Below are 24,391 nucleotides of genomic sequence, written 5' to 3' on the forward strand. Positions count from 1 at the left end.
GTACTGATAAAGCAGCTTTGCATAAAATTTAAGTTTTCTAACAAGAATCAAAGTATGCCCACGGTCCTTTGATAAAAAATTTAAGGGGTTTAAAGGATAATTTTTTCTTAGCTAGCAGTAATCTGGTTCTAAACGCTTGCCTTCAAGTAAATTACATGGAAGAGTGATTCCTCTAAAGTATAAATTCCTTGAACCTAAAAGTAAGCCCACTCAGCATTTATCAAAGCACACAGCTTAAATACTGTTCTTGAGGCCTTAACCTGTCATCCTGCTGAGATTTCTACCTCATTTGAACTATATTCCAAGGCACATAACCTCTGCACTGCTATAAGCATTTGTTTTTTAACCTAACCTCTACAAAACTTAGGGCAGAATCTCAACTACTTCACAGAATTGCTAATTTAATTTTAGTATATCTAAGAATCTCTAGGATCTTAGTACAACTCATGAACTCTCTTTCATCTCATCTAGATTTTAGAGCAGTTTCTCAATTTTGGCCCTACTGATATTTAGGGCTCAATAATTCTGTTGTGAGGGGCTTCACAGAGCACTGTGGGATGTTTAGCAGCATTGCTAGCCCTACCCACTAGATGCCAGTAACCATCCCCCCTACTGAGATTACTTATAATTGTCTCCAGACATTATCAGGTGTCCGGAGTGGGATGGGAGTGTGCCCCTGGTTGAGAGTCACTGCTCTAGAGGTTTAGCAGTATCAAAACAGCAGTGGTGGGTGAATCAGTTCTCCAAGCTGTGTGACTGCAAATATTAGATGTGTAAAAATCTCAGTAATTATTTGGTTGCATACTAGAAGCACTAGACACACACAGGGACATAATATATTTAAAGTTATAATGTAAAAAGAATAAGATTATTCCTTGAAAAAAATTTTCCATAGTTATCTGTATGTTCAACCTAAATACTGATGTTTTGGACTTCCCTAGTGGCACACTGTATAAGAATCTGCCTGCCAACGCAGGGAGCATGAATTCAATCCTTGGTCCAGGAAGATTTCACATGCTGCAGAGCAACGCAGCCAAAACTACTGAGCCTGCGTGCTGACAACTACTGAAGCTCCCATGCCTAGAGCCTGTGGCCCACAACAAGAGAAGCCACCATGTTGAGAAGCCCCTACACTGCAATGAAGAGTAGGCCCATCTGCCACAACTAGAAAAAACCCTCATGCAGCAACAAAGACCCAGCACAACCAGAAATACAGGAATCAAGAAGAACTGACTCATTGGAAAAGACCCTGATGCTGGGAATGACTGAAGGCAGGAGGAGAAGGGGACGACACGAGGATGAGATGGTTGGATGGCATCACTGACTCAATGGACGTGACTTTGAGTAAGCTCTGGGAGTTGGTGATGGACAGGGAAGATTGGCGGGCTGCAGTCCATGGGGTTGCAAAGAGACACAACTGAGCGACTGAGCTGAACAGGAATTACAAATTCAACACATCAAAAACTGAACTCATCATTCTCCATAGGAAATCTGTTCTCTATGCACAGACTCATCGCTCATCCAATACAGAAACCTAGCTTTAACTGTACTCTAATGTCCCATTTTAATCCTTACTGATTCTGCCTCCCAACTATCTTCATAACCTGTTCCTATACCCTTTCTCTTGGTAGTATGGTTCGGGCCATCATTTTAACCCATATCTTAATAGCCTAATAAGGGGGAAAAAGTCTACAGCTGAGACAAAGCATCTCAATGCAGTGAGAATAATCCTATAAAACACAAATTTGACCATTTTACTTATCTACTTAAAATCATTCCCAAAAGTTGCACATAATCTACCAAACAAAAATTCAAATTAGCCCTTCATCACCTACCTGTGCCACTGGCCTAGCCTTGTCTCTGCCACCTCCCATTTTTTTTTGGCTATACACAACTACTCAAAAACCTCAGAACCCATTTGCTTTCTTTCTTGGCTCACCTCTGTATCTGTTTTATACTATATTTATGGTTACATTAATAGACCATGGACACTATTTTAGATGAGGTTTATTGCCTGGCCCATTGCCTTAACAGTGCCTCCACTGTAAAAGATAATAGTGGTAAGGGAGAGAGATGGGAGAACAGGTCCCAAAAAGCAGACACAAGAGAAAAATGAAGAGAGCAGCTTAAAAGAGAACAATTCAAATATGATTCCAAAGTTTTGTTTCTTGGTATCACAAAAAGTTAGAATTGACAGAGACCAGAAATGGCAAACATATGACACATGTGCCATTAATAATCAATGATATCACTCCCTCCTCCACAGTCTGAGACCTCATAAAGCTTCCAACAGATTAAATATAATAATACTGATAAGATACTATCAACAGATTAGAACTGGCACAAGAATCTCTGGCCTTTCCTATTGAGGTTCAAGCTGTTCTCTTTAAAGAAAGAAATGAGAGAATTTCCTAGCAGTCCAGTGGTTAGGTACTGGGTTCAATCCCTGGTTGGGAACTAAAGATTACACAAACTGCTAAAGAGACAAAGAAATGAAGACCCAGAAGTTAAGAATCTTATTAGTTAGTGACTAACTAACTAACTAGCTAGTGCTAACAATTATTGGTGGCACAAAGAACTATAACACGTGGTTGCTTTTAGTTCAAATGCTTTTTGCATTATAAGTCTCCTTTTTAAAGAAAAATTATGCTACAAATAATAAACTCTACAGTCTGGTTGGGGGGAGGATTCCAAATACATCTTTAAACATATCTTAGTTTTCTGGAAAGAGAAAAAAGAAATGTTTAAAATGCTTCTAAGTACAAAACATTTTCCTTGCCTACCCAAGCTTAATAAGCTCTGCATATAAAAATTTTTCTGATGATCTGGGTTCTAAATTGACAACACAAAAAATATTTACTAACGTGAATATCTCAAGCCCATTTTCTAAAGAATATTATATTTGATGTTTTGTAATTTGAAATAAAAAAAGCAATCCAAATCTAAACTAAAAACTGGGAAGTTTATGTAACAGTTAAGTCACAAAGATACATAAATGGCCAGAAAGATGGGAAATGTCCAACTTCACCAAATAATCAATAGGAAAGGAAGAAAGGCCATTTATCACCTAGTCAGCAAAGTAAAACTAGAATTAAGGGTGTATGTGTCCTCAAAGCCAGCTTGTAAAAAAGGAACTGTTATTTCCATCATTTATAAATGCTCAGTGTGTGTCATTCATCCCAGAAAAAGGTAATTTACATCACCCATGAAATGGTAGCCACAATGTCTTCCTCCATTTCCCTGAGGTTTCTGCAAGTGTTCCCCTGTTTCTCATCAGTCCTTGAAGAAGGGCATTCTCATACACTGCAGGCAGTATAAATTGTTACTATGTTTCTGGAGCTCAGGTGGCAACAAATATCAGAGCTTTAAAAATGGCAGTACTTTTTGATCCAACAAATTCTTCTCCAGTGAATTATCCAATCCAAAATAATTATCCAAAAAAGGTAGAATATAGGCTGCACTAGCTCAGGCAAGCAAATGCATACCCCTCTTCCTTTACTCAGAAGATCTGACTGGATTATAATATTTTAATCTAAAATGAGAAGCAGTTACCACAAATGTGTTAACAGCCACACACTATCTGTTGTCCCACAGATAAATGTCCCACATTTACCATCTGTGTTCTAGATCCCAAGGGAAGAGATCATGTTTTAGACATTTATCTGTTCCCCCCCCCCCCCCAAGGGTCTAGCACAGCACCGCCCAAGAGAAATATAATTCGAGTCACATATATAATTTAAACATTTTTAGGTCCAAAGTTCAAGTCCCTGTTAAAAAAAATTTTTCCCTAGTATCTACATTAACAAGACAAAAAGAAATAGGTGAAATTACTGCAACATGTAATCAAAATAAAATTAATGATATTTTTAAAAATCATTTTTCATAGTAAGTAAGCACTTATTAAATCCAGTGTACATTACACTAATGGTACATCTCAATTCAGATGCTAATTTTTCCTTGGAAATATTTTATCTGCACTTACATTTCATAAAATTTACACTGGACTCACATGTCCAAGTTGTTTGAAACATACATAGAAACTGTCCAACAACTGACGTTTTAATTCTGTTCCTCAGTAACACAAGACACATTTCAACTGTTCTACAGCCAACTCTAGTTAGTCCCTACTGTATTGGACAGGACAGGACTAATATTTTGCTAGTAAGTCAGGCACTGAATGAGCGTGACTAGGAGACGACGGAAGAGAACAGCTTAAGAGAAAGGAGTGTTTTATGACAGCACAATTAAATAATTTTGTAGTTATTAAACTATAATCCATACAATTCACATTTCTATGATGGAAAAGACGTTTCTACTGATACTTCTGGTATTCTAATGGTTTCTGTAGGCTGCACTTCTAAAAAAGAAAAAAGGACACCATTTAAATAATTGAAAATGTATATCTTCTCAGATGGCACAAAGCTGGAAGACATAAAACCAAGAGTCAAAAGGATTTCTACAGACCAAAAGAGAGGATTGATCAAAATGAAATTTAATATAGATACTCGTTTGGTTAGGCAAAGGCACTGACTTGGAAAGATAATGCCTTTATAAATAGCCTTTAAAAATCCTTTCTAATCTACAAATTCTTGATTATTCTGTGTTTTGTTCAGAACTTCACCAAGAGCTGTCCATAACTAGGGGGTGGGGTGGGGGGGGATCATAATAACACTGATGACAACACAGCATTACTTACCAATGCACACATCTATATTGGTAGTAGATATACTTTATAAATTTCGAGTTCATATTTACAGACAGATGCAAACATCTCATCTTATGATTTATGATGTTGTTATACCTGTTCATCTGGATCTTAAAATAGATATCATATTGCAGTTTACATTCATTTTAATCTCCTTTATATTTGTTAGGACTTTTTTTTTTTTAACAGCTCAATGATTTTGCCAATGCAGGATACAGGAGTTTGATCTCTGGGTTGGGAAGATCCCCTTGGAGAAAGAAATGGCAACTGACTCTAGTATTTTTGCCTGAGAAACCCCATGGACAGAGGAGCTTATCAGACACAGTTTAGCAACTGAACAACACAGACCTTCAACCAATACCCAAGGTAAAGATGTTGCGATTTGGGGCATTTAATGCTCTGACCAGGGATCAAACCCAGGCCCCCTGCACTGAATATGTGGAGTCTTATCAACTGGACTATCAGGGAAGTCCCCAGAATCTTTGTATTTTAACACTTCAGTTGGTAAACTACACTGTTTTATTTACTTTATTGGTGTTATCATCTTTACTTTGTTCACGTGTATTCACATCTAGTTAGACATCTTTATTAGAATTTACACCTCTTTGCTATAGTTGAAGGATAAACGGATTCAGTTTTACTTTCTATTGTATTGACTAATCACACTGCCATCTCAGTCCGGGCTGTGTACAACATACCTTCTTGTTTGAGTATCACCCTCCCTAGAGAGGAACAGATAAAAATAATCAGCTTACCTCCCACAGATTCAATCATAGTCTCTGGTTCATAAAAAAACAAGCAACCTTGGTACAAAGGAAGTAACAGCTCAAGTAATATACTTCAAATTTCTAGACCATGCATATAAACACATGTGGTAATTAATAACTGGAAATCTATCTTGTTTGGCGGAAAAGCAAATACACGCCAATACCGTAGAAAGTCCTACTGCTACTAATAAACCAAAAATATGAAGAACAAACCAGGTAGGATACTTAAGTTTTAAAAGCTTAAAAATGATAGACAATATAGGTAACAATGCAAAATATTCAAACAGTACATTAATTTAGAGTTAGGAGTTCTACATATTTTCAGTTTTAGGTATTTCTATCCAACTTACAGTTCAATCAGCTCAGTATCAAAAAAAAAAAACAAAAAAACAAAAAAAAAACACTTAGCAAATAAAATTTCCTACAAAAACCACATAATCAGACCCATTGTTTCATTTTCATAGGCCTATATAAACCAAGAGGCAGGACTATTAACACTGACTACATTGCACACAGCAATACACATCTTTGAACTCAAGGACCTTAAAAATCTTTTAAATAACATCTAGTCTTCATTTGTTCAGTCTTAAGAATAAGACTAACAAGTGAAAAAAACTTTAAAGTTCCATCTTAAATAGGAGTTAGTTCATATGAGAAGTAAAAGGTCTATTCCTCTGAAATCACGTTAAAAGTTTACCATTAGGAACAGGATCTTAAGCTCCCAATCGTGAGAGGTGACAGGAACTCGACTTAAGGACTCTTAACTGCCTCATGAGTATATTAACTGATGGTAGATATGAATATTAACTGCTGTTTGACCCCATTTCTACTGCCAAGTTAGTAACAAGAAGGGCATTACATCCTAGGCAGACTGAGCTAGACCAAAAGAATTTGGATATAAACATCCAGAATAATTCCTTGGAGACCCTTCTTTATAAATTCGCGGACAACCTCAACACCAACAACTCTTCAGCCTCGTTTTTATTACTTAAACAAAAGCAAGTAAGTATTGAGTGCCAATGAGAACACAAAAACAAGTAAGAGAAAGCACTCATACTCAAGGAAAGAAAGAGATAAAACTTGCCAAGTTATACTGGATCACATATAAAATAGCCAACATTCTAGATTATGATTCAAGTGCAGCACATACTTCCCATACCCCCGATTAGTATCCTGATTGGAACTCTTTAGAACTTGATGTGAAATAACGCACGAACTGCGAAAATTTCTTCATTTTTTTTCTAAACGTTAATACTAAACAACTTAACAACAAAGATCAAATTAAATTTTCTTGGACCTCTTCTGCGGCCTCAAACACATACACACACCACGAAAAGTGGCGTGTGCGCTCAGTCGCGCGGGACTCTTTACGACCCTACAGACTGCAATCCGCAAGGCTCCTCTGTCCATGGAATTTTCCAGACAAGGATACTGGAGTGGGTTGTCATTTCCTCCTCCAGGGGACCTTCCCCAACCAGGGATCGAACCAGCGTTTCTTTTGTCTCCTGTATTGCAGGTGGATTCTTTAACAGCTGGGAAGCCCCATACACACACTAAAGTAGTATTTAAATCCTTGTTTTAGGCAGTATGAGATTACTTACAACACGGACTTTTACTCTTTCTTCAAAAGGGTTGTGGAACAGTTTGAAAGCCTTCCCTAACTCAAAACATAGTTACAATTCTTTAACTGACTTGCTACAACAGAAAAAACTCAGCCACCTCAGAAAGCTTTTAACACTGACTTATAAGATTCCATTTCTTTCTCTAAGGAGGGTAAAAGCAAGCAAGGGCTAACTCCGTCAATATTTTAAAACACCGTTTTATGTAATTAATACTTTAACAGTGTGTAACTGAGTAGTAAGTTGACATCTTATCGAAACGGAAATAGTCGAACCAAAATAATCCCTAATTTTGTCCAAGAGGTAACCTGTGAAAGAATATTAACTTTGCCAAACACCGTAAGAAAGCTTGCTAGGAACCCAGGACTCCCTCTCGGCCCAGGAGCAATAGGAAAGTGCTGGAGCAATAGCTCCACCTATTGATGAGTAACACTTCCTTCAACATTTTGGCACCCCAAGTCTCCAATGCTCACGCTCTCTCCCCCTCCTCCACTCGCTCTGACCCAACCCAAATCCAGTTGAGTCACTAGCTCTGAATACTACTATCCGTGCTCTTTATTCCAATTCCTGCTCTCTCCAGAAGGTTCTGCGCCGCTTCCAAGTGTGGATAACCCCGAAAGGTGTCAAAGACCACAGTTCTCAGTGTCGAGCCTGGATCTGAAGAGGACAACCGGACCGCTCCCTCGGAGTGCCGGGCCGCGGGTGGCTCTGCCGTTCGCTCCCGGGGAGCAGGAGGCCTCAGGAGCCTCACAACAGCTTTTCCCCGCCGCCCCGCTCAGCAGCTCTTCTCCAAGCAACCCGCACTCGTCCTCCGGGCCCCAATCCTGGGTTCCCCGAGTCCTACCTCCGCTGGCCCTTCAGCCCGCCAACAGCCCGAGCCGAGCCTCCGCCCCCTCCGTGTGCAGAGAAGCCCAGAAACCTCCCACCGCCGGGTCTTCATCCAGAGTCTCATCCCTCCTTCACAGCCTCTCTCCCGCGCCGGTCGGGCCCTGCCCCGCTGCCCTTCCTCACCCTTTCATCTTCCCCGCCTGCTGAGGCCGTTGTTACCGCCGATATCAACGCCGTTGTCGTCGCCGCCCTGAGCTCTCCGCGCCCTCAGCTCGGGCCACTCAACCCCACAAGCCGGCCTCCTCGCCTAAGGCAAGGAGCTGAGCGGGTGACGGAGGCCGCGAGAGTTTAGCGCGGCCCTGCGTCTTCGGAGGGGGCGGAGGTGCCTCCCGCCGCCGCGCTAGTGCAGCAGCTTCTCCACACGTGCACACGGGGAACTAGCCTCCCGCCCGCCGCCACCAGCCAGACCCGCCGCCGCGCCTTGACCTTTCACCCCGCCCCCTCTGCGCGCCGGCGCGTCGGCCGCCCCTCGCGCAGCCGCACTCCAGGCCTCCCCGTACCCTTCCCCCTCCACTTTAAGACCTCCATCTTTCTACTGGGCTGTGCCGTCTGGCGTCATCTTCCTCCTCCCATTCTTTACGACACAACTTGTGAGGCTTGCTTGGTAGGCCCTGGCGGTAAAATCCGGATTTTTCCACCCCTCCCTCTCCCCTCTCGCACTTCAACAAGCTCAGTCTTCCCTGACTCTGGTCTTCCCAGCTGATAGTCTCCAGTATGACCTTCAAATGCACCTGTCTCCTAAAAAGATTTCATAAATCTTGTTCCTCTAAATGTAAAGAAGCCTGTGGAAAGTAATGAGGTGCTTTTAAGACAAATAAACGTAGTCAACAATTGGCTAGGTAACTTGGCTTACGTCCAACACTTTTCAGTTTCGATATCACGTGATTGACCAAACCTCTAAGCCTGGGGATTTTACCGGCAGGCCCCACGGGGACGGAACTCCATTGCCATTTCCGGTCCCTAGACCACGGCGTAAAGGTCACTTCCTTAGCAATGCACTTTAACCCCTTCCACCCACGCGATTTGCGTTGCACTTTACAACCTGATCTTTGTGGACATTTTTTTTCCTTTCTAAAATCTAATCGCAAGGAAATTAATGTTCAAACGATCCGCTAAAATACAAGCCCCGGAGATGCAGCCAGCCCGGCTGGGGTTGACAGGGCGGAGCTCGGGATCACGTGACGACCTACGCCCGCCCCCGTCTGCAGCTGAAGACTTCCCCTCCCGCAGTGACAGAGCCTCTGGGTCGGTGATCGGTACAGTTTCTGCACCTCGCGCCCCGGCAGGTGAGCGGCGACCGGTAACCGGCGGCTGGTGGGGATAGAAGGGGTGGGAGGAGGAGGAGATGAGAGAATGTGAATAGTGGCCTTTGCTGTCCCAGGCTTTCTCCTGCTGTCATTCTGCCCCGGCGAGGATCTCGTTTCTCCATTTATCTTGACCCCCGCCCCCCTCCCGCCACCATGGTCGCCCCTACAACTTAGGGGTTGAGATGTTCACCTTTCTTGGGGCTAGGGGTGAGTGCGGCCATTATGGTTCCCCATTCGAGTCTTTGGGGCTTCGGGTAGTGGGGTTGATTCAGGCATTAGTTGGGGTCTGCGATAGTCTCCAGGTCTCAATCCCCAAAGCCTGTTCTTTGGCAGAGGCCTTGTAAGGTCTTCCTCTTAAGCTCCCGACTCGGGAACCGGGAGATGGGAAAAACCCCGGAGGCAGAGGCGTCTCCTGTGAGACAGGCTTAGGAGAGAATGTCGCGATGCAGACACTCTCTCACTGCAGAGTCACTGCACACTGCTTCCTAGTGTGCATTTTCAGTAATTCTGAGTTTTTATCTGACATCCCTGCGAAAGATATTCACAACTTTTGAATGGGTCTGGAAGGGTAAAAGGTGGCTTTTTACCTTTCTCTTCTCCAATTTTATGGTGTAGAAACGGAGAGGATACTTGAAAGAGTAAAGCTGTACTAGCTTCAAAAACAGGCAGTGTTGTTACTGCGACAGTCTAGATTGAATGAGGAGGCGTTGAAAGATGGTGTTGCGATGTCATGATCTACAGGAGACCCAGGCTAGCTTATGCAGAACTGACTTCCCTGAAAGGGAGTAATTCTACAGAAACAAATTGAAAGATAATAAACCAGTGTGTTTGACCGTAAACTTAAAGGTAAGGAGGTTAAGTCTAAATATTTTTTGCCTTTGACATCCTTTTGCCTTTTCTCCCTAAAATCCTGCTTAATCTCTACTCCCAATCAATTCCTTAACTAATGCTAAATTAATATTAAATAGCATTTGTATCGTTCCTTTCCCTGTTTGTAAAACTCCAGGTGACCTCTTCAGATTTTGATGAATAGTATTTTCTGAAAATGCAGAAATGATTGTTTAGGGTTTTGCCCAACCCAGTGTACTCCCATTTCATGTAGTAACCAATGTAGTAACGTAACCAATGTTTTGACCCCAAACAGTGTGCTTTATGGAAGCATGTTTTTCTGTTTGGGGTTAAACTCTTGTTTACACTACAAATTCAGAAAGTGTCTTCCTGCTTTTAAATTGAAAGGACTTGCAGAAATTGCAAATTTGATTTTTAAAATTTAAATTACACTTTTTCTTAATCTGAAAAATCATTTTCTCAGTTAAACCTTAAAGCCAAGTTCAAAAATAGAGAAACTCGCCTATTGATGCTCATTACTAGATAAGATAATCCGAAATATCTTTCTTGCTTTCTCTAAGTAATGAAGACTACTATTATGCTTTACAGTTTTACTGTTTTGTGCATATATCTTTATTGGTATATATCTTTTCTGTTGAGATGTTTATGTTTCAGTATGTCTGCTACTGATATATAGTTTTATCTATAATTTGCTCCAGAGTGAGATTCCCTGATCTCTAGAGGGCAGAAAAACATAAGCAGTGTTTCTTCATTGCCCAGGTGGCATTTCACCAAATAAGATGAATTCACCAAATAATAAGGATTCTTTAAGTCCAAAAATGGGATAGAGAAAACAGGCTAAAAGGGATTGAGTACTAGAAGAGAAAATGTCAATGTGAAAGAGATTGAATGAGTTTGCACTTTTACTTCACAATTCCCCTGATTTTAGGAATCTTATTAAAGCAATCATTTAGACCACTAATGAAATCTGGAAGATTGGCAGCAGGAATTGGTGACTGAATTACTATTAAAGTTGAATTTGAAAAAGAGTTCTGATATTGTACGCAGTTTTCACAAACAAGTGATCTGTGTGTGGCATGGTGAGACTAGCTTTGTCTATCAATGAGTATTATATGTAGAAATCTCTCAGGGTTTTTTTTTGGCCATGCCTCACGGCTTGAGGGAGTTCCTCCATCAGGGATCAAACCCAGGCCCTCGGCAGTGAAAGGGATGAGTCCTAACTACTGGACTGCCAGGATATTCCCTATATAGAAATCTTAACATTCATTAGAGAACTGTGCTGAAGTTCAGTATTAAATGGCACACAGGGGTTCTTGTGTTTGAGTCCCCAACACCTCTTGTATGCTTACTCTGAAGTCTTGCTTATATGTCACTATCTTTATAGATTATGGCCGGCACCAAGAATGCTTTCTTCCTCTGAGCCAAGCTAGGCACTCACTTCTGTAAAATACTGCACAATATTCTATTCCTCTATTTCACCTCCAGAACACTGTTTTTAATTACTCTTTGCTGGGCTGTACCTTAATAAACTATAAAACTCCTAGGAATTCAAGGAGTGTCTCTACTCTTTGTCTTTAGCTCCTGGATGATGAAGTACTTGATAGGCATTGAATAAATTGTTTATTGACTGAGTATGAGACAACTGGACAGGGAGATTAAGCTAGTTTTAAAATTCCTGCAGATCATAGTGCCTTCTAAGGTAACGCACTAGATACAGGCTTTCAAGTATAAATTGTCAGTAGTGAGTGAGTGAAGTCTCTGTCATGTCTGACTCTTTTTGACCCCATGGACTATAGCCTACCAGGCTCCTCCCTGCATGGGGTTCTCCAGGCAAGAGTATTGGAGTGGGTTGCCATTTCCTTCTCCAGGGGATCTTCCCAACTCAGGGATCGAACCAGGGTCTCCCGCATTCCAGGCAGACGCTTTAACCTCTGAGCCACCAGGGAAGCTCATAAATTGTCAATAGTAGCCATCAAAATCATGGTCAGTAGAGTAGATATAAACCTCAGGTGGTCTTTATTAACGTAGTGACCAACTTATTTTCACAGCATGTTTTTAATGTTTTGGATGATATGGGAGGGAAGGAAAGTGGAGTGAGTTGTATTTAATGTAAAAGGCTACATGTGCTATAGCACTAGACTAAAAGTCAGTAGAACATCCTTCAGCACTGCCACTTCAGTTATATGCTTTTTAGAAAAGTTGGAGTTGGTGGCTTAAGGTTTGATGTTTAGGACCTTTCTGTCAAGGGTATTAAGATTTCAAATTAGAGAAACCCTAAATAATCTATGTGAAAAATATTTTAAAAACTAAGTGGTATTTAAATGTGAAGCAAGATTGTACAGACTTTACAAGAATAGATTTCTTGATCGTATAGAACTGGGTTCAAGTCTGGCCTTAACCACATATTTAAGCTGTGTGACCTTGGACAGTTTACTTAATCTAAGCTTAAATTTCCTCATGTTTAAATCTATTCTATAGATACTGTTAAATTAGATCATGAATGCAGAGGGCTTGGTACATACTTTGTACCTTTTAAAAATTAATTTTACTGATATCTAGTTGCCGTCCATTGTGGAGCTGATGCTGGGAAAGATTGAGGGCAAGAGGAGAAGAGCGACAGAGGAGATGTTTGTATGATATCACTGACTCAATGGACATGAATTTGAGCAAACTCAAGGTGATAGTGAAGGACAGGGAAGCCTGATGTGCTGCAGTTCCTGGGGTTGCAAAGAGTTGGATACAACTTAGCAACTGAACAACAACAGTTTGAGTATACATAACATACTGAATTTCTAATGGAGACTTTTAGATATACTATAAAATTAAGCAACAAGTTTGGGATATGGAGAAAGGAGTAAACTTTGAAATAAGGCTATTACCAATAGCAAATAAAATGTACCTCTAGCAAAGATTCTGAAACAAATTTTATTATTTTTTTAATTATCTTTATTTTTGACTGCACTGGGTCTTCATTCTGTGCGGGCTTTTCTCTGATTGTGAGATGGGGCTATTCTTTAGTTGCATACTTCTTGTGGTGGCTTCTCTTGTAGAGCATTAGCTCTAGACATACCACCTTCGGTAGTTGTGGCACACGAACATATCTTCCTCGAAGCATGTGGGATCTTCCTGAACCAGGGCTCAAACCCATGTCCCCTGCATTACACTTGATCTTAGCCAAAAGGCCGAGAAGCAATGTCCCCTGCATTACGAAGTGAATTGTTAACCATTGGACCCCCAGGGAAGCCCTAAAACAGATTTATTAATAGAATCTAAGAAATATCAATATAAAGCCCATTATTTTGGCAACTGCAAGGACTGTTTTCTGTATAAAGATTTTCCAGAGCTTGTGATCATTAATATGTGGAATCAGTTTAAAGAGGTATTTATTTCTGAATTCTTATAGAAATGTATTAAAGTTATCCCAACCTGTACAGGAGAGACTTTTGAGTTTGTGCTTATATTTTAAATTTCTGCCCTTTATTCTAAATGTTTTTATATCTTATTTTTGTTTTGGAAAATATCAGTAAGTTAAATAATAATTGAAGTGTAGCTAGCATAAGTTTATGTTTCACCTTAATCCTAAAAAAATAACTCATTTGTTCTAAGGAAAGATTTTATGCAGAGATTATTGAATATTCTCTTTAATATCAAATTTTCTATTACAGTGAAATAAATTATGATCAGTAACCATATTTTACATTTTTCTGTAGAGACTTTAAAAGCTACTATGTTTTTGTTCCCTGCTATGAACTGAAAGTGACTTTGGTTTATGTAAGTGTATTCTTTTATATATACAGTATACACATGTTATATATATGTATAGTAAACACGTAGACATAGTATGTGTATTTATAGTCAGCTGAAATAGATGTATATTTTCATAGTAATTTTGTTACCTGGAACTATTAAAGTCATGTTTATAATTAGTTACTGTGTGAATAAAATTATCTGATGATTATTTTAAACTTGCTTTTTTATTTGTTCATAGTTTGATTTAATGAATTTCACAACTGCAATTAGTTTTCAAAAATTGATGGTATTTCATAGGTATTTTGAGATTTAACCTAATGTTTTTTGTTGCTGTTTTCTTGGCGTCAATATTGTGACTTTGAGTGCATGCTGAGTCGCTCAGCTCAGTCATGTCCAACTCTTTACAAAAGCATAGACTGTAGCTCGCCAAGCTTTTCTGTCCATGGGATATTCTAGGTAAGAATACTGGAGTGAGCTGCCCTTTCCTCTTCCGGGAATCTTCCTGACCCAGGGATCAAACCCCATTCTCCTGCGTCTTCTGCATGAGCAGGCGGGTTCTTTACCACTGAGCCACTTGGCAAGCCCTCAGTATTATGACTAGCTACTACAATAAAATTTTCAATTTTGAATTTTAGTACTATCTGTGGAAACTATTGTTCTTTTGTTAACAAACATTTTTAAAAATTATATCAACAACATGCCATGCATGATATAATGTAGAAGAGCTCCACCTGTGCTTGAGCAATGAAAAACAGCCAGACTAATCTTTAAGTGTTTATTTAAAAATAAAGTAGAGAAGGCTGATTACATTTGAAAACATTTATAAAAATGAAGAAAGGGCATGATTCAGAAACTGTAATAATGATTGTATATACATATGTGAAAAAGATGATGGAAATTCAGCAAAATAAGTAATTATCTCTAGATTAAGAGTTTTAAGAAAGATTTAAAATTTATTGTATGTTTTGAGTTTCTCCAATTAGTGTTAATTGCTTTGAGCAGCAAAAGTTTTTTAATTTGAAATGGAGAATTGAGCCATTTAAATGATGGTTTCTTCTTAGTTACTTGAATATCTTTAAGTGAAAATGTTTCAACTTATCTAGATAATGAACATGTTATTTAAGTTTATAGGTGAAGGTATATTTTTAGGCCTTTGTAAGTTCAGCAGAATTTTAAAAAGCAGAAGTAAACCCAGAATATAAAGGAATTTAATATATGGCAAGGTGATATTTCAATCCAGTGGGGGAAAAGGGGACATATGTAGTAAATATAACTGACACAGCTTATCTGTCTGGAAGAAATTAAATTGAGCCAGTACTTTGTAGCATATGCAGAAACCAATTTCAAGATGGATTAAAAACTTAAACATTTAAAATATTAAAAATGTTAGTTCCTAAAATTTTTTTTATATTTACATTCTAAATGTAGTAATTATCTTTTAAACCAAGATAGGGAATCTGAAAGTCATGGAAGTAAACATAGGAATGTGAGAACACAAAGAAATGAAAATTATTTCAATGGCAAAAATAGAAGATAGATTTAAGAGAATTGAAATACGCATAACAGTTGAAGAGTTAAAAGTGCACACAACAGAAACATGGGAAAGCATATGACCAGAACTTAAAAATCGAAGCATTCTACAGACTTATGAAAAAAATGTGTAACTTCACTAGTAATCAGTATTCTAACAATGAAATTTTTTCTGGTTAGTAAAAATTAAGTGGTAAACCTACTGGGAGCAGGGATGTGTGATAGAGGATTTTCTCAAAATGCTCGTGAAGATGTAAATTGTTAGAATTTTGTGGGGTTTTTTTTAAGTAAACAATAAGACAGTATCTGTTTATATTAAAAATACATATTCTTCCATCCAGCAGTCCTGCTGTTTGGGATTGCCAGAAATGGCAATTGTCTGAAATTTTTTTTGTCTTATTTACTTAAGTATCTGAAGGGAAAGTGTATAAATTACACTGATAATTCCGTAAACTCTCCTTAACTTTGTATATGTGGTAACCCATGGGCACCCAATAAGAAGGTGTCATCAAAAATGCATAGGAAAGTGATAGGCATTATAATATAGGGTTACAGATTTTATTTTTGTGTGAATATTAAGTCTTCCAGAAATGGTTTCTTCTTTGGGGATAATAGAGCATATTGTACAAGTATGGAGTCTGTCACCTGATGTAATCATATGACAGCATAAGGAGAAGTCCACATTTAGGTTTTGGTGAGTAAAAAAACTAGGTAGAAGATTAACTCTCCTTGAGAAAGCTTCAAGCAAGGTTGCCTGTAAGGCAAAATTAAAAGTAATTTTAACTAATTACTAATCTTGTACTTGATTTCAGTCCTTTTAAGAGTCTGAAATTAATATATTATTCAAAGTCATAATGGAAAACAGCAGATGGTTTAGAATGAGATTTGTTACCTGTTGAAAGCATCCACATCTATGTTGTTGGAAATAGCAAGATTTCATTCTTTTTTATGGCTGAGAAATATTCCATTGTATGTGTATAACACATGATCTTTGTCCTTTCATCTGTTGATGGGTACTTGGTTGCTTCCATAATTGGGCAATCATCAGTAATACTGCAAAGAACAGAGTGGAGTGCATATATCTTTTCTAATCAATGTTTTTACTTTCTTCAAAAAGAATAGCCAAGAGTGAAATTGTTGGATCATATGGGAGTTCTGTTTTTCGTTTTTGAAGAATGTACGAATTCTTTTTGGAAAGAGTTGGGATATATATAAATAAAAAGTAATTTTAGGTCTTCTGGTAGTGCAGTGGATAAGAATCTGCCTGCCAGTCTTCCATGGTCCAGGAAGATTCCCATATTCTGGGGATCAGCTAAGCCCATGCTCCACAACTATTGAGCCTGTGCTCTGGAGGCCGCAAACCACAACTACTGAAGCCCAAGTGCCCTAGGCCAGTGCTGCCCAACAAGAGAAGCCACCCACCACCATGAGAAACCCATGTACTGCAATAGAGTAGCCTCAGCTCGCTGCAACTAGGGAAAGCCTGCTCACAGCAACGAAGACCCAACGCAACCAAAACTAAATAAAAGTAATCTTAGAGTAGTATTGAGAGGCAGTATAGCTAGCAAGGAGGTTAGGTGTATAAGTACTAAAGCCAGACTGGCTCAAATCCTGGGGAAGTTTCTTTTATCTTTATTGCATTTTCTTAGCTCTAAAATAAGGATATTAGGAGTATAGTTATTTCATTAAGTGTTGTGAAGATTAAATGAATAAGAAAAGTGATTAGAATTACTGGTATATGTATAATAAGAGCTATATGCATGTTTGCCATTATTATTTAGTTACTATGCTCTTTGCTCACCTAATTAGATATATATAGTAATTTTATCCCCTGGCTTAGTTGTTTTAGCACACATCTAATCATTCAATATTTTTAATTAAGTTGAATGGATGATACATGTACAAATATAGTGAAAATTTTAGATTCTTACATATGTGTGTTTTCTCCCTCTTCATGCTTACTCTTTTTGTTCATAAAGGTAGCATCTCATCATATTCTGGGCATTACATTTTTCACTTAGCAATATTACCTTGGAGATTTTTCCACATTGATACAGTTAAAGACTCCTCATTCTTTTTAATAATCCTCTAATACTCAGTTGTACTAATGTACCATCATCATCCTATGACATTTATTGATAATTTACTCCTGTGTTGGGCACTTTTCTTCAATTAAGTCATGGAAGACTCACAACAACTTTAGGAGACTAGGTATTGTTTGTAGCCTCATTTAACAAATGAGGCAGTTTAGGCTTTGAGTGATTAAATGCCCACCAGTGTCACACAGTTCATAAGTAATAGAACTCTGAAGGAAAAGAGTCTTTTTCCAGATTACCATCTTAACACCACAGCCTCTCATACTACCACAAGTGATGTTTGCTGTTTTCTCCATATTAATGGACATTCTTTTTTTTTTCTTTTTTTGCTGTAAGAAATAGTGCTATAGTAGATATTTTGTTAGGAGATAAAGTAAATTCCTGAAAATTAAAGAGGCAAGTCAAACAATATGTACATTTTGAATTTTGGTGGTTTTTTGCCAAATCATTCTTCCATTCAGGGATGCACTGAAGGTCAGGTTTGTCCTCAGTATTTTGCCAAAATCTGCCGTTTAGCTTGAGTCTTTGGGAAGCTGAATAGCTAAATGCCTTTAATATTTTTAGCATCCCTGAATTACATGTGACGTACCATCACGTGATAGCATAGGTTGCCATCATATCTAATTAGTATAACTATCAGTATGAGAATAAGGTCTGACAAATGTCATGACTTTTTGTTACTCTCTAAGAATGGTAAGCGTTGTAAATGCAATTTAAAGTGCTGTTTATGTGACTCATACATTGAAATTCTATCAGTTGAAGTTTGAATGTAAATTATTAAAAGAATGGCATACTACAGTTGTTAATAATTGGAAAACTTGCTGATTTTATGTACGAAAACAATTTTGTTAGAGCTCTGAAATAAAACCTAGGGAATCAGATCGCCCGTTAATATGAACATTGAGAGTGTGATAACTAGCTAAGTGTAAGAATAACTGTATATTTTCTTGTGAAAAATGGACTTACTGGACTCTATAAGTCCTAGTCCTAGGTTTAGGCAGATTTAGGCAGTGAGAGACTTTATTAAGATGAGTTACAATATCCACAGGTTATTTTGAATATAGCATGCTTCTCTTCAGTGTCCTCTTTGATTTGTTTCAAGGAGAAAAATACCTCTTATTAATCCAAGGAATAGGCTAAGTGACATAAGACTCTTTAGTATGATCCAGAGTAGACACTTAAAATACAGGATGCTCAAGTCCTAAATTGGTACACCTACAGTGCTTGAATAGATTAATAGTACCTGCTGTTGTTATTTGTGTATGTTTTAAATATGATCTCATCCTCACCCAAAAATACTGTTGGGTAAGGAGAGTGGGGGAAACACCTATAAACAGGCAAAGATAGACAGACTATTAGTTCTTTATTGTAAACTATTTTGTAAACTTTATTGTAAACTCTTTCTATCTCAGAGTAGAATAAAACAACAGATAACTCCCTCCACTTTCACTCTCCAAATGAGTTATTGCATTATAGCGACTTTGATATCCAAAATACTAGAGTTTAGCCTGAGTTTTAGAAGACAAACCCTTTTATGCCTCATGGCTCAACAGTTGAATATAGGATTCTTTTCCTAAATCCTCACCAAAGATACTGTCATTAAGCTTTGATCTGAAACATAAATGAGTAAGTACTTTAGAGGCATTTCTGACTAATAAACTCCAGAGCTCTTAAGGGACTATGGAAAGTCCCATGGTTTGCTGAACTTGACTGGACAAGTGAGTACCCACACAGCCTTATCAGGAGCCACGTAAGTTGGTTCAAAGCAGACAAAAGCCCGTTTGGTTGTTTTCAGCCATTGCATCTACAATATTCCCAGGGTTAAGCTTCTCTTATTAGTATAAGCCATATGGTCTTTAATTACTATTAGCTAACAAGTAAAAACAAAAGTGAATACAATTTATTCTGTGTAAGCATTATGCCCTTACAGGAGTCATATTGTCAATACTTTGTGCTTTTATTTTTTTAAAGTGTTATTGAGGTATAATGGACATAATTGCATGTATTTCAAATGTATTGTTTGACATTTTGGTATATGTATACACCCATGAAACTGTCACTACAATCAGTGTAGTGAACATGTCAATCACCTTCAAAAGATATTTCCTGTTTGTGATCCCTCCCTTCCATACCTCCCCACTTCTTGTCCACAAGGACCACTGATCTCTTTTCTATCACTATGGATTAGTTCTACCTCTTATAGGCGTCAATGATTCATTTCTTTTTTTTTTTTTTTTTGGTTTGTGCTGGGTCTTCATTGCCGCATGAACTTTTCTCTAGTTGCGGAGAGCCAGGGCTTCTCTCTAGTTGCTGTGGGCAGACTTCTCTGCTGTGGCTTCTCTTGTTGCACACAGCACGGACTGTTGGGTACGAAGGCTTCAGAAGTTGCGGCTCTTGGGATCTAGAGCTCAGGCTCAGCAGTTGTGGCACACAGGCTTAGTTGCTCTGCAGCATGTAGGATCTCCCTGGACCAGGAATTAAACTCGTGTCTCCTGCATTGGCAAGTGAATTCTTTACCACTGAGCCAGCAGGGAGGCCCAGTTCATTTTTTTTTTTTTTTAATTGCTGAGTATTCACTGTATTGGATTTCCCTGGTAGTTGAGCTGGTATAGAATCTGCCTGCAGTGCAGGAGACCCTGGTTCGATTCCTGGTTTAGGAAGGTCCCCTGGAGGAAGGCATGGCAACCCACTCCAGTATTCTTTCCTGGAGAATCCCCATGGACAGAGGAGCCTGGCGGGCTGCAGTCCATGGGGTCACAAAGAGTCAGACACAACTGAGTGACTAAGTGCACAGCACACCACATTCACTGTATTCATAGGTGACGCAGTGGTAAGGAATCCACCTACCAGTGCAGGAGACACAGGAGACGTGCATTTGATCAGGGTCAGGAAGAAACCCTGGAGAAGGAAATGGAAACCCAGTCCAGTATTCTTGCCTGGAAAATCCCATGGACAGAGTAGCCTGGCGGGCTGCAGTCCATAGGGTCACAAAGAGTCAGACACAGTTAACTGAGTGACTAAGCGCACAGCACACCACATTCACTGTATTCATAGGTGACGCAGTGGTAAGGAATCCACCTGCCAGTGCAGGAGACAGGAGACGTGCATTTGATCAGGGTCAGGAAGAAGGAAATGGAAACCCAGTCCAGTATTCTTGCCTGGGAAATCCCATGGACAGAAGAGCCTGGTGGGCTACAGTCCATGGGGTCTCAAAAGAGTCGGACATGACTTAGCAACTAAGCAGCAACAACAACATTCACTGTATACCACAAATGCCACAATTTGTTTATTCCTTCACTTGTTAATGGATATTTGGGTTGTGTTTCTGCTTTCTGGCTATTGTGAATAAAGTGACTATGAGCTTCCATGTAAAAGTCTTTGTTTGGACATGAGCTTTCGTTTCTCATGGGTAAATGCCAAGGATAGAATGACTGGGTCATATGATAGGTGTATGCTTAGATCTGTAAGAAACTGCCAAATTGCTTTTCATAGTGGTTGTACATTTTACATTCCTACCAGCAGTACATGAAAGTTCTAGTTCTGCATCCTTACCAACACTTCCTGTGGTCAGTCTTTTAAAATTTTAACCATCCTGCTAGGTGGCATTTCGTTGTTATTTCCTTTGCATTTTCCTAGTATTAAGCATATTTTCATGTATTTATTTGCCACTCATATATTTTCTTTGTGCAGTATATCTTCACATCTTTTGCCCATCATTTTAATTGTGTAGTTTTCTAACTGAGTTTCAGGAGTTCTTTTTATGGCCTAGGTATGAGTCCTTTATCAGATTTATGCTTTGCAAATATTTTCTCCCAGTCTATAACTTGTCTTTCAGTTCTAAGGACATTTCTCCAAGAGCAGGGGTTTGTTACTTTTATGAAATACAGTTTACCAATTTGTTCTTGTATCAGTTTTGCTTTCAGTGTTGTAGCCTGTAAATCTACCTAATCCAGGGTCACAAAGGAAGTTTTGTAGTTTAAGGTTTTACATTTTAATCTGCCATACATTTTTAGTTTATTTTTGCTTATGGCACAAGGTATGGTTTGAAGTATCCTGTTTTTGCATTTACACATCAACTTGTTTTACCACCACTTGTTAAAAAACTACACTTTCTCCACTGAACTGCATTTCTATTTCTGTCAAAAGTCAGTTGTCCATTTCTGTGTGTGGTTGTATAGCCTTTTTGAGCTCAGATTTGTTTCTAAAATTTTAAATAGTAATGCCAGGCAAAATAGTGGAGATAAAATTGTGTCTGTTCTTTGTAGAATTATTTGGTGTTCTAGTGTTTATAACATCAAACAAAGTAACCACCTAAAGCTATAACATTTTAAACTTTTAATAAACATTTTTGTTCTTTTACATCAAAAAGTCATTCTAGTTCTGTCATGGTGATATTTGGCTTCAACTTTGGCCTCAGGTAAAGACTGATTTTTAAAACCTTGGCCATTGAGCATTAGGCCAAAATGTGTATGCAGTGCCTTTCAAAGGAGATGTATCACTTTTCATTCAGTGAATGCGGGTGGCTATTTCCTTAGTACTATCTCTGAATAGTATTTAGTAATTGCCTTCTATGTGTCCAGGTGCTTTACTATCTAACTGGGGTACACAATGAACAAAGCAGACTTGGTCTCTGTTTTTCTCACACTTCCAGTCTGGCAGTAGAGAGATCCGAGAACAATTCTGTTAACAGATTTTTTAATTACAGCAGTGGCAAGTGCTTCAGAAGAGCAGTATTGAAGGCTGGGCACGTACCATGGGGAACTGGAAGTAAAATCCTTAGCAAACCATACTGTTGAAAACATCCATCGTATCTTTAAATCCAGACTGTGTTTTTTCACCTCTATTAAGCCGTGTTCATTTCCTTTTTTATCCTCAGTTGATGCTTTATGTCATATTTTAATTGCAGAGATTTTATGAACTCTTAAGTTAGAGGTTAATCGATTTAAGGTGATGTGCTTTAGTCTCTCCGTCGTGTCCGACTCTAGCCCACCAGGCTCCTCTGTCCATGGGATTCTCCAGGCAAGAATACTGGAGTGGGATTACTATTAACCAGGCATTACTGTTTAATACTATGCCCGCCTCCAGGGGATCTTCCCAACCCAGGGATCGAACCCAGGTCTCCCACATTGCAGGCAGATTCTTTACCATCTGAGCCACCAGGGAAGCCCAGTTAGGGTGATGCTTCCTTGTAAACATTGAGTTTTAATGAGTCTTTGCATAGTTTGTAAATCTTCTTTCTCTTCCATCTGACCCATTAAATAAACGCCAGGACAGATCAATTTGAATATGTAATCATGATTTCATAACATACATTTAGTAGCATTCTTATTGCAGTACTGCTGATGCTAACTCTTCTCCTGTGTATATCATTCTCAAATACATGCATTGCTTATATTTGGCTTGCTCATGATATGTTTTCTTGGCAAAGCAATCAAGGAAATTTCTCATTAACATTCAGAAAAGTGGTATCACAATAATTTTAGGCAGTTTTCAAGAGAAGTTTCTAAGTGTTTTGAGCAATAGTTTTGGTTTTGGTTTTTTTTTTTAATAGTTATAAAATTTCTGGGTTGACTGCTTTTGAAAGGGATAGTTGTCATGCAAGACTGTTTGAATTTTCTTTTAATTAATTAAAGTTACTTCTTAGGCAGTTTATCTGAGAAAATCTATCCAAAAGCTGAAGAGCCACTGCAGTGCTCAGAACCCACGAAGATTAAGAATCCTTTCAGAAGAGAATTTGCTACAGAGACCCCTTGGCACTGTGAGCTTGGAGTTTAAACCATTTAACCCAAGAAATTTCATTATTATTATTAAATATTTCTGGGAAGGAGGACTAGGATTTGAAATAAACTAATACTTCATTTTTTATCATTATTGGATTTTAAAGGTAATTCTAGTTGTTCATTCACTTTTGTAGTGTTAAATATAGGGAATTCCCTGGTGGTTCATTGGTTAGAACGCCATGTTCTCACTGCTGAGGGCCCTGGGTTCAGCCCCTGGTCAGCGAACTAAGAATTTATAAGCCACTCAATGCAGCACCAAAAATAAACAAACACACACATATAGATAAATCCTTACATACATAGCGAACATATTTTGTGAAGTACTGTTTACAAATAAAAAGGTTTGAACATTTTTAAAGGCCTTGTTATGTATTGCCAAATTGCTTCCCACATTTCTTACAAAATAATAAACCCAAGTTGACCTTTGATGGTTGTAGGTCATTTTAATGGCCATTAACCAAATCACAAAGTCTTGTCTATTTTTCCCCTTGTTTTGGTGGTTTTTTCTTTTTTCTTGTCTATTTTCTATTCTTAGAGTGTAGCTCTTAGATGATTTGTCATTTTAAATCTACAGTAGTCTGAAATATTAGTAATACTATTACACAGTTTAAAATGATGCTTATTAACAATATATAAAGTTGTATTATAGTATTGATTATAGTTATGTAAAAAAAATGGGGAGGAAATAATATCGGGGTCAACAGTATTCAAGTTGTGAGAATTTTCTTTAGGTATTCCTTAAGTTATAAGTTTAAAAAAAAAGTTATAAGTGTATTGCTTCTGGAAATAAACTTTAAGGAAAAGTACATAATAAATGGGCTTCCCTGGTGGCTCAGTGGTAAAGAAACCACCTGCCAATGCAGGAGACCAGAGTTTGATCCCTAGGTTCGCAAGATTCTCTGGAGAAGGAAATGGCAACCCACTCCAGCATTCTTGCTCTGAAAATCCCATGGACAGAGGAGCCTGCAGGCTATAGGTTGCACAGAGTTGAACACAACTTAATGACTAAACAATAGCAACAACATAATAAATGCTTGTTTTCTTTACTGTTTGTATCATTTAGCTGTCTTCTCAGCTGTTTACATTCTTAATAAGTTAAA

At 38.5% G+C, this 24,391-nt stretch overlaps 2 protein-coding genes across 7 annotated transcripts in view; one reads left to right on the top strand and one right to left on the bottom strand.

Moving 5' to 3' along the window:
* NAA50 (N-alpha-acetyltransferase 50, NatE catalytic subunit) overlaps window positions 1–8,419 on the bottom strand; it is a 29,156-nt gene extending 20,737 nt beyond the window's left edge. Inside the window, exon 1 of one of the 2 annotated variants that reach the window (XM_065943402.1) lies at window positions 8,103–8,419. In XM_065943402.1, the coding sequence (XP_065799474.1) occupies window positions 8,103–8,110 (8 nt within the window). In that variant the 5' untranslated portion in view covers window positions 8,111–8,419. The remainder of the gene's footprint in view (window positions 1–8,102) is intronic. The other variant, XM_065943401.1, reaches the window with a different exon arrangement.
* Window positions 8,420–9,120: 701 nt separating this feature from the next.
* ATP6V1A (ATPase H+ transporting V1 subunit A) overlaps window positions 9,121–24,391 on the top strand; it is a 58,335-nt gene continuing 43,064 nt past the window's right edge. Inside the window, exons 1-2 of one of the 5 annotated variants that reach the window (XM_065943399.1) lie at window positions 9,190–9,265; window positions 13,846–13,906. The gene's annotated coding sequence lies outside the window, so the exon portion shown is untranslated. Of the gene's footprint in view, window positions 9,266–12,747; window positions 12,767–13,845; window positions 13,907–24,391 lie in introns of those variants that run through there. The other 4 variants (XM_065943396.1, XM_065943397.1, XM_065943400.1 and 1 more) reach the window with 4 other exon arrangements.

Source organism: Muntiacus reevesi, chromosome 8 (assembly GCF_963930625.1).
Source record: "Muntiacus reevesi chromosome 8, mMunRee1.1, whole genome shotgun sequence".
Taxonomy (NCBI): Eukaryota; Metazoa; Chordata; class Mammalia; order Artiodactyla; family Cervidae; genus Muntiacus; species Muntiacus reevesi.